The following is a 10,960-nucleotide window of genomic DNA, read 5'->3' as shown; positions in this document are numbered from 1 at the left end:
CTAAGAAGCAGGCAGCATTCCTAAAATACTTTAAAGGGGAAGCAGAGGCCAAGCAGGAAGGGTAAAACATAGAAACATCCCAGGGCCTGGACATGTTCCCATGGGTCCAGATTGCCTGGGGCACATGGATGCCCATTTCTCTATATCTTGAACTTACTGAAACCCGTCAGCTCTGAGTCAGGGCATGGTACTTTATCCCATAGCACCAAGTATGACTTAGAACTGGAGGGGAAAATAATTGGAAAGGAATTCAAGAGGTCGCTTAGCCCATTTCCTTACTGACAGCCTGAATAGTTAAACTATTCCTGATTTTCTGTGCAATATATAGCTTCCTTGGTATTCACTTACTGTTAATCAGTGGTCTGTTCTGAAATACCACAAGTCTTATTCTGGAGCCAACTTCCAATTTTTTGCAGTGGTTTTGTGGTACTCCCATCTTGAAAGCCTAGAAGCTAATTTAAATTTGTGGTTGTATTTTGTTTGTGCTGGGTTTTCATTTCCTGCCTCAGCTGGTCAGCTCTCTCTTTCTCTGTGTTTTTCTTGGATATTCCATCCAATGAAGAGAAAAATCCTAATTTTTCCATGCTATGACAGTATCTTAAAAAGTTGTTCAGAAAGAAAAGCCCTTTCCTGCTGTGGTTTTTCTCCCCCTAATCTTCTAACAGAAGTCACAAGCATTACCAAGTAAAGCTTTTTATTCTTCCCTACAAGTATTCTCCCTCCAGCTTTTCTCCTCTGTTGCGTTGTCTGGCCTGGAGTGCTCATACTTCTTTTCTGCTTGTTTTTCACTGTGTTTGCCCAGAGTCTCATGCTGCTAGCTTTGCCATGCTGTGCTTTGTACTTATCTATGGTACATCCATTGTCTTATAATGTGACTAACGCCCCCTGGATCCTGGCCATACATCCTACATTCTGGATTTAAATCCTTCTTACCATCTATCTTTAATATATCTTGTGTGAATAGCCTGCTCTTCTGTAGCTGTAATTAAAGTTTTGCTTCAATCCTCCTCTCACAAGCCATTTACAATTTAGCATTGTCTTTTTATGAGTAGTTTGTGCTATTCTTCTTCCTTTCACTTCCGCCCATGCATCCCTTGTTGCTCTATCAAATGACCTGTAGGAATTTATTCTTCATTTCATTTTGGAATTTGATCTGCGATCAGCTTAGGCTGCTTGCTATTACACATATAAGTAGCTATTGCTGTATGTTTCTCTTCACTGTAAAGTTTGGATATCTCTTGGTGTTTCCCTAATGCATCCTTCTAGTCCTGCCCAGTTCCCTTGCGTCAACCTTGGTTCAGCTGATAGCAGAGTTCATTAGGAACTACCTATCTGCTTGTAGCCTTGACTATATTTTGTGTGTTGAGGAGATGATGAGAGATATGGGGCCGTGAAGCACATGGGGCTGGGATTTCAGTGCAGTGACAAGGGGAAGGATACAGGTGGCTTTAGGGCCATGACATGTGATGGAAACCCCATTTTGCTCTACTGCTGAGCATACAGAATTTCACTGTGAGCCGTTTCTGTATCTGCAGAAAATATCTGGGGCTTTTATCTGCAGAGGAGATGCCTTGCAGCCTCTCTGAAAGGAGGTGACTAATTTAGAGGAGGTTTTGGAGGGGAAGCAGAAAGAAAGAAACAGCAGAAGCACAGTAGCAAATATGTTGATCCTTCTTCAGGCAGCTCATGGCTTTAAAGTGAAAAAGGGCTTGGGAGGTTGGCATGTTGATGTTACATCTGCATTCCTATGTGACACGTGAAGAACCAGGAACTGAAGCCAGTCTGTCAAAAGGTGATGAAACCCTGTGTCCTTACAACCTTAACTACTAAAAGACGTGTATAGTTAAAGCCAGCTCTCTAGCTGTTTGGATTTATGGCCAGCTGTAGATCCTGTCTAGTCACAGGCCTGGTCCCTGTTCTCATCCAGAAGTAGCGTAATTTTATTGAAAGATGGTGTAGCTGTAGTGCAAAGTGATTGATCATGAACATCCATGAAAGATGCCATGCATCCTTAGAGGCTGTATTCAAGGAGAAAGGCAGATCCCCTATGACATTTAGGTGCTGAGCAGAGATGACTTCAGTTTGACTTTGAGATCAAAAATAAATGAAAGTTTAACTATTTTGTTGGTGACCAAAGAACTGCTGTTGCGAAGTGAAACATTAACAACAGGGTGAGAGCGGGCCAGGATTGCTCAACGAGGTTCGTCTTCAGGTGCAGCAGAGCTGGGGTTGTCCAACGCGCAGGAAGCAGCCGGCATGGCAGAGGGGGACGACGTGCTGCAGGCTGCGAAGGAAGGCCAAGCCGGTGAGAGAATTTTTTAAAGATTTCTTCTTGCTAATCAGAGAAGAAACTTGAAGGTAAAAATGTACCAGGAGGGATGAGAAGTTTCTCTGACTGTTACAGGTTAACTAGTGACCAAGTGACAGGCTCTTAAACACAGATTAGGTACTTGATATTGTTAGTGGTATTAATCTAAATACCTTTACAATTCTGAGTCTATAATGGCTGGTGAATAGAGCAGAGATGCAAGTCTGAAGAATTCTGGCATATTTTCCTGGTTGTTCAAGTGATTTGATACATTTTTGTCTTAAATTATGTTGAAGTTTGAGAGAAGTCTGCAGGCAATGGAAACCAGTCTTGATCTGTCTAAATCAGTTAAGCCATGGTCTTTCTTGTAACCAAAGAATTGGAGAAAATAAGCCAGAAGAGACCTGGAGAGGTATCTTGTCCATCCAGGGCCAGGTCATGAAGCCCAAAGTGTTGCTGGCATGCATTCATCTAGCTTCTTATAACCTTATCTTGGAAAGAGAGGAAGAGGAGAGAAACACAGATATGGTAAAAGGGCTATAAAAGTATGGCCTGTGTGTATTAATTCAAAATAAGACTCGTTATTAAGAGACCAGTGTGGCTGAGCTGAAAATCAGGAAGGGATTGTACCACAAGATGAATGCAGATGAAAATGAAGAGATCGGTTGAGTATAAACAGATTAATGTGCACAATACTGCAGCAGGAAGCAGTGAGAATCTGAGGACTGTAAATGCAAAGGGAAAATGCAGGTTGTCTTCCTGTGGATTTGGGAACCAGAAAATATTAAATGATGAACTGAAAGTCATAGAAAAATGTATTCGTGGGAACTTCTGGCTTTGCGAGGCATCTGGTAGCTGAATATTACATTTAAGCATGAATCATCCTGCAGATTCCCCGCTTGCATGAAGGATAACTCAGAAAAGAGGATATTTTACAGAAAGCAGTCCTAGCTTTTGTGTTTACCAGTTGAAGTTGTTAGCACATGTTTTCACAGAAATTCAGGAGGGCACCTCATCCATCTGCCTGCTCTGGGACAGGACCCAATATTGAGCCAGTCCCTAATATGTTCTTATATACAGACATTAGGGATTGCCTAAACCCTGCAGCCGTCTGTTCCAGTACTCCTCTGTCCTTGCAGAAAGAGAGTTTGGCCAAATGCAGCCCCGAATCTTCTCTACTGAAAATAAAGTCAGTTATTTTTCTCATCTTATCCTCAATAAAAATGTAGAATAGTTTGTCTCTGTGGCTGTTTTTCCTGTCAATGGGTAGGGGTATCATTTGGTAGTAGTCTTCCCTGAACTTCATCTTTTTCTTTCCAGAGCTGTAAAGCAGTTTTTCCCATTTAGCCACATCATTTTGAGTTCATACCCTGTTCTCCCCCAGGCTTGCTCCATCCTGGTTTCGGACACAAACTTGAGCAGCATTCTGGCTGTGCTGATGTTCTCTTTGCTCATGGAAAAGCTGAGGACCTGTATGTTTCATGTCTTCCTAATCTGACAGAAAATCATTGATTGCTACACTGAGAGGGGTTTCCCAGTTGCCTACTATATGGATATTTCATCTGGACCCTCTTTTCCTTGTAAGACATTAGAGACACTAGAGTTAGGATATATCGCTTCCACAACTGCTCTGTTACACCGCTTACCCTGTCACCAAAGAATAAAACAGTCTGTTTAGAGAGCATTTTTTCCAATCCAAAATTGCTGTTTTGTAATCCTTATTCTCCTTTTGGTGCTTAGAAGGGATTCTCTGATCAAGTATCTCCCTGGCTATGGAGGAAGGCATCTGGGTTATCCTAACCTGCCTTTTTGAAGGCAGTGGTGATGCTTGTCCTGCGTCTGTCCTTCACAAGGGAAGTGGTTCAAAAACTACGCTCAGCCACTTGAAGGTGAACTTCATCAGGCTCTAATGATTTGAGCACATTTGAGGTATCCAAATATTCTTTAAGTGGTTTTGGTCTCATTTCACCTGTATTCCTACAGGTTCATTTTAATTATCTTGTTGCAATTTAGGTTTTTTAGTGAAGACAAACAAAAAGGACACAACTTTTCTGGCTTCTCTGGATGAGCTTTTGTTTGCTCGTTTTCTAGTTTAAATAACAGACTTTCATTTTCTTTCCTCTTTCTTCAATATTGACAGCATTTCTAACACCTTTTCTTATTGCCTTTTGTGTCCCCCTGCTAGCTGTAATTCATTTTGTGCCTTAGCTTTGCAGCCTCTATTGCTCCATGTTTGATCTGTTTGTTTATACTTGTCTTCAGAAATGCCACCTTATTTCCATTTGTGGTACAATTCCTCCCTGATTTTCAGTCCAGCCGCACAGGTCTCCTATCAAGTCTTATTCTGAATTCATTTGTATCCAAGGTGCTTGCAGATTTATTCTCTTTAACTTGTTCTTGCTGTTTGCCACGGGTTACCATTTATTACCAGATATTTGAATTCCTTTTCTCCCTTTCTGCCTCAGAAAACCTTCTGGCAGCTAATGGCCTAAACATTTCTGCAGTGTATTTGACAAGTAATATGTTAATCCCACAGACTGATACGGTTTTTCATGCTAGTATTAAAAAAAAAAAAATTAGCTTATGTGACACATGGGGCTGTGTACACACTCAGGAAATATAGCTGCAGGATGTTGAAAATATTAAGGCATCACACTGCAGCAGCGTGGGAGCCACGCACAAGGGATGGTGAAGCCTTTTCTGTCTTCCTTTTGTATTACTCCTTTAATAACTTTGCTGCTGTGTTTGCTCTGCTCCCCTGTACAAGGCAGAATACAACAGGCTTCTATTGGGAATTGTCTGGAGATACCGAGGGCAGTAAGAGATACCACCAGAGGGCTCAGAAATATTCCTTCTGCCTTGACCGCAGGGCAGACTTGCAGGACTCAAGAGTGCGTGCTAGCCTGGTGTGCAGGAGACAGGACCAATGTGCAAAAGTCTGTTCCTTGCACTGCCCCCAAAGTTGGGTGTGCTTTTGGGTCACTCTTGCCTGTGAAATGCGCTTACCAAACCTGAGCTCCCCGAAGGCTGTTCATGGCACCCGAGAAGTGTGATCCTTGTGAACAGCAAGGTTGCATGGGTATGCAAACCACTGGGGGGCTGAAGATGAGGAGCTGGTCTGGGGCAGTACTGAGGAGGTACTAAACTGTTGCTTTGCCACTGCTGTAGAAGAAAAAGGGAATAAGGAAAGGGTAGGCCTTCCTGGCCTCATCTGAATTTTGGACTGTTGGCCCTGTGTTTAGCTGCTCAGTTAGCAGGAGTGAAATGGGATGCCTGGGGGTCTTCAGCAGAAGCAAAGCCAGCCCACATGGGTGAATGTGGGGAGTAATTATGCTTCCTCTGCACGCTCTGTCCCTTATCTAAGTCTTCTCCATGTCTTGTTAGCAATAACTGAAGCCAAATTAAGGATCTGTGGTGTAAGCAAAGGTCTCTTTCCTGGTTTGTCAACTGCAGATTTGGCTCCCATGATACCCAAGCACTAGCAGCAACTCTGTACTGGAGCTAGGGATGAGTTTATGGAGACTCCTTGTACCAATTGAAGATTCTGGGTGTGGTTTGTACTTTTGCTGATAAGAGAAGGGAGAATTACTTTGGAAAATTCTTTAAACACTTGCCTTTCAAAGAAGCCAAATGTAAAGGAAAGAAAAAAAAAATGCTTACACGGCACTGAGAATATACTGCAGAGCCACAGCCACTGAGGGTGGTTTATGGGAAGGTTGTGAATTTTGCTCTGTAATTGAAACTGGCATTGGAAGAATACTGATGAAGAGCTCCTCTATTCCCATGGGAAGGGCATGGAAGGAGGGACAGCAGGGTACCGGCAGGGAGCTGAGCCCATGTAGCTGTAGGGGGAATCCAGGGGCTCCCAGCACAGCGTAGGATGCATTTGCCACATAGGGAGCCCTTTTGGATAATAGGAAGTAGAGGGTTTGGGGCTGCTCCTGGGTGCTAGCTGTGCCCTCTGGATTAAACTGTTCCATAGGAAAAGGCAAGGTCATTGCAGGAAATTGGTGCGGAAATGAGCCCTGGATCACTTCACTCCTGGGATGGCAAAGAAATGATTTAACACAGTGCAGGCATCCATGACATCCTGTGTCCGGGGCTTTGCTGTGATGAGCATTTTAGTAGTTATCACTTGGGATGGATGTGTGGCTTTTCAGTGGAATGAGATCCCTGCAGAATAAGCCAGCATTACCACATTGGGAGGGAGATGCACGCTCTGCTCCTAAATCCACAGGCTGTAGGGATATCTGGGACCTGGGATTTTTTATTCAGCTCACATCTGTTTAGCATACAGTGCTGCGCTGGGCTGGTGCATGTACAATAGCTGGGGGCATGCCAGACAAAAGGGAGGTCCCTGCCATGAAGTGCTGACAGCCCCAACCTGTGGATGATTTAGGCTGCACTCCCTGACTCTTCTTGAACTCTGGAGTCGCCTTTCCTGGTAGCCTCTCCCTCCCCTTTCTGCCCTGGCTGCACAAATGTGCTCAATTAGGGTTAACTCAAACTGAATGAAACTTCATGCCTGAGGTTGGAAATCTTCCCAGTCAACTCACCACAGCCACATAGCATGGTGGGAGACAAGGCGAGAGGGGAGATGAACGCTTTTCAGAGAAATGAATCCAAGGAAACTTTGTTCGCTTTTATTTCTGCAGGAGATGATCCCCCCAAAGGAGATTTCCCTGTTCAGAAAAAATCCCCGGTGAGTGTTACAGCTGGTTTCCTTTTCTTTGCTTTCTGCTCAGCTTGCTTTAAACATTGCAAGATCTCTCTGTTCTTTCCTCTGTTGTGCTCTGGCCAGAGACAAACACCCTTTCTTGCAGAGGGTTGAAATAAGCATTAACAACTCAAGGCAAAAATCCCTCCACTAGCCTGATTAAGTTAAGAAAGGGTGGCTTAAAGGGAAAAAATGAACTGTCCGAATGTTTGGGAGAAAAGGGTAAAGGTTTTGATTGCTGGCTTTTTCCTGTACACTACTTCCCTTGTGGGAAAAACTGACTTCTCTGAAGTGGAGGGGGGTGTCATGTGTGGGAGGGAGGAAGCTGACCTGTGGATATGCTCAGTTTGATGAAACCCAGCAGGGAAGGGTCCCCAGGTGCTGCAAAGCAGAAGGAAGGGCAGGGATTGAGCACAAGGCCACTGATGTGTGTTACACAGCCCAGCTGTAGTGCCAGAGCCTCAGGTATACATCTTTGACTCTGAATTAAAGCCAGATTCAGGTGAATATTTTGTTGCCGTGCAGCTTTGATGTTTATGCAGGTTTTCAGGCTAACTGGTTGAGTGCTTGACCCTTAAAAACTGTATGCTGTATTGTGCTTGCTTTGACTTGCAGGCCAATATGGGAATAAAATGCTCTTAGAGCTCACAGTCATGTCATTAGCAAGCTGACTATTTAACTCGCAATTTTAAGTACTGTGCAGACATTAACTATTGGATATCCAGAGCTCCTGTGGAATATTAATCTTAGTTCCATTTTGCAGATAGTCAGCAAGAAGGAGAGGGGAAAACAAATGTCTCCTGTAGCTGGTACTTTAAATAACCTTTCTTTTTTTCTAAAGACACAGACTACCAGCTTCCACAGTATCTTTAAGGGCTCCGTAATCCCACAGATCCCAGGCTTACAGTGGTAGCTAAGCACAGCAGGCTACCTGTGTGCTCATGAATCCAGGCTTAGCCTCTTTGCTTTTGCTGGGGCTCTCTGCTGAGCAAGGTCCTCCTCCACGAAAGCAAGTAAACTGCATCTGGTGCTCTGCATGGATGAAAGCAGCCCACTTCTGGATGTCCAGGCAGGCCACAGGCAGGTCAGTGATACAGCAGAGAGAATACATGAGGGTCTCTGCGTGTGCCGATGCTATCTCATGATGTACAAGCCAGGTGGAAGTACCCCTGCTTGTAAGTCGTTACTCTGTGTTTGTAAACACTTAGGGTTCTGGCTCAGGTGCTTGGGGAGGTTTAGCTGGGAAGTCACCACCTCCCACTCTCCTTTCCCTGATTGCTCCTGCTCATCTGTAGGAGATGCCCATCCCAGAGCAGGAGTGGCTGAAATAAGTCACTACCAGGTTTTCTGTCACTGCAGGTTGCAACGTGGTGTGTGATATCTTAAACTGCTGCAGCTAAATTCAGCAAGGCTTGTGCATTGGGTGTGGAGGGGTCATTTCAGGCAGCAGGGTTCCCGATGCCTGGCCATCTGGATTTGAACAGTCACGCCCTGCATCTCCATCAAATGTTATTAAATCTCATGAGTACTGATAGCGAGGTCTGTGAGAGAGAGGAAGAAAAATATCCCTGTTACACAATTTTACTTCCAAGTTCACAAAATGCCTCCAAGCACCCACAGGAAACATAATTTACCTGTTTTGGCTTTTCTTCTTTGTTATGAAAAACTCGTTGGAGAAAGGTATTTTGTGTGTGCATCTGTCTGTGTGTTTGTGCATTTATAGCTTGTATATGCCACCATTTTCAGGCCAGCCTAAAAGCAGGAGGCCCCATTGTGGTTTCCAAGGGAGCCCACTCTGTCTTACAAGCCATATGCTGAGCATGACGGTTTCAGAGTAAATAAGTGAAATGGATAATTACATATTTACTCAAGTAAAGCAAAGAGGCCAAGGGTTTCTTAATAAAAAGGCAGCCCTTAAATAGCGAGAGAAAAATTATTTTAAAAAAGGACAAAAATATTTGTCTTTAGAGATGCTGGGCTAAGGTTGGAAAGCGTTTTTTGGTTTGGTTTTTTTTTTTTTTTGTTGTTGTTGTGGACAGCCAGTCTTTTCTCTTTTCTTGCTCTTGTATAACGTTGAGCAAGACAGCATCATTAAGCCAGACTCTTTAAACTTGGTGCCATTGCTTTGGGAATCCAAATAAGCTCAGGTCTCTTGGTGGTGAAATAAACCTGAATAAACACATCTATTTTGGTATCTGTATTTGCATTTGGGACTCTGGGAAGAAATACAGGAATTCATTATTTCTGACACGAGGCACAGAAATGCATGTGAAGAGTTCATCTCACTTCACTGGCCCATACCATGGCTGCTTAAACCCATAAATATAAATGTAGCTGTTAATATCGCGCTCCCCTGCCATCTCTTACCAAGTGCATGGCCAGCCCCTCTCTCCCACTAATTGGCAGAGGCTGGGCAGTGCTGTGAAAACCTGCTTTCCCTGTTGCGAGGCAGTGGAGCTAAGCAGCTGGAAGCTGCTTAGCTTGGACTGCAAGAGAGAAGGAGGCCCGCGCAAGGTCGTGCCAATACTCATCTGTTTAAATGCCTTGTATTTCGCTGGAAAGTGCTGATTTTAGCTGGAGTAAAGTCAGATTCAGTGAAAGAGTGGCTGTGCTCAGACAGGTTTGACAGTCCCGTTGCTGTTTTGTTTAGTTTTGATTAACAAATTGAATTATCCATAGCTATGCCTGTGTTCTTGGAATACAAAACGGATGCCGTGCCTGAAGGAGTGCTGGACACAGGACTGACGTTCTGCTTCAGTGAGTGCAGTGGCACAGTTTGGTGCAAGTGAGGTGCAGAGATTGAGGGCAACTGTCGCACAGGAGGGAGCAGCTTCACGTGGAAGCAAACGGCAGCTCCTTGGGGTCTACCAACTGCTGAAGCAAGGTCTGGTAATAGGAGAGGGAGCAGTTTTGGAGCAGGGTAGTAGCTTTATCTGAAGTGTAGAAGAAAAGGCATCCAAAGGGGGTTTGCATTGAGCGGAGAGGCAGTGGGACTCCCACTAGAGTTCCTGGAGCATGGTGGGCTGCTGACAGCCCACGAATCCCCATGGCAGTTGTTACTGGGACAATGTCAGGTGGACTGATTCACTGGGGAGCCTTAATCAAAGCAAGATAGGTGTGGGGTCCCCTCCCTCCTTTGAGTCCAACCCACAGGCCAAGAAGCAGTGGGTGCCTGGTTTTTGGATGGGACTCCTCTCCGCCACCCAAGCACTGTGGGGGTATGTTGCTGAGATGAAGGCTTTCACAGAGCTGATACATTCTTATTTGTCTCCCACAGAAACTCTGTGGTTCCAACTACCCTCTAAGCATTGCCTTCATCGTGGTGAACGAGTTCTGCGAGCGCTTCTCCTACTATGGCATGAAAGGTATGTGTCCTGTGTCTGGGAAGCGACTTTTCCATCCTTGGATTTCTGTACATGCTGACCTGGTGTTCCAGGGCTGTGCTGTATGTGGTCTCAGCTGTTTTTCAAAGTAAATTAATATTTTGGGATGCAGGTATGAACAGTGTGCCCTAACATTGATACTACACCTGCTCTGAGCAGAAGTTGGGACTAGAAAGCTCCAAATGTATCTTCCAGTCTAAATTTTTATATGATTCTCTGTCTCAAACCTGGTTTTCCAGTGTGTGACATCTTTCATAGTTGTGTGCAATCAGCATATTTGGGAATTGAACCATACAGGTACCTAATTTGTAAATAGAAAATGTGCATAAACAGAACTACAGGTTATGGTAAGATAAGCTAGAAAATATATTTTCCAGCTAAACATAAATGTTTATGAGGAAAGAACGCCTGATACTCGTATATCTCATTTTAGCTTTTCCCGTGTCAGGGATTATGAGGAATAGGTCTGAAAAACCAGATCTTTCCACAACAGTGCTCATAGCTGCTAGACAAATCGGTGGTTTTCTTGCCACCATGATGTAGTTTCCTGCT

General features: G+C 44.2%; 1 protein-coding gene across 1 annotated transcript in view; it reads left to right on the top strand.

Moving 5' to 3' along the window:
* Window positions 1-6,878: 6,878 nt before the first annotated feature.
* SLC15A2 (solute carrier family 15 member 2) overlaps window positions 6,879-10,960 on the top strand; it is a 38,284-nt gene continuing 34,202 nt past the window's right edge. Inside the window, exons 1-2 of the mRNA XM_009640867.1 lie at window positions 6,879-7,010; window positions 10,303-10,390. Coding sequence (XP_009639162.1) covers window positions 6,879-7,010; window positions 10,303-10,390 — 220 coding nt within the window. The remainder of the gene's footprint in view (window positions 7,011-10,302; window positions 10,391-10,960) is intronic.

This window comes from Egretta garzetta, unplaced genomic scaffold, assembly GCF_000687185.1.
Source record: "Egretta garzetta isolate BGI_Z169 unplaced genomic scaffold, ASM68718v1 scaffold326, whole genome shotgun sequence".
NCBI lineage: Eukaryota > Metazoa > Chordata > Aves > Pelecaniformes > Ardeidae > Egretta > Egretta garzetta.
The sequence above is the reverse complement of the archived record's forward strand: the minus strand, read 5'-3'. Positions and strand labels throughout refer to the sequence as shown.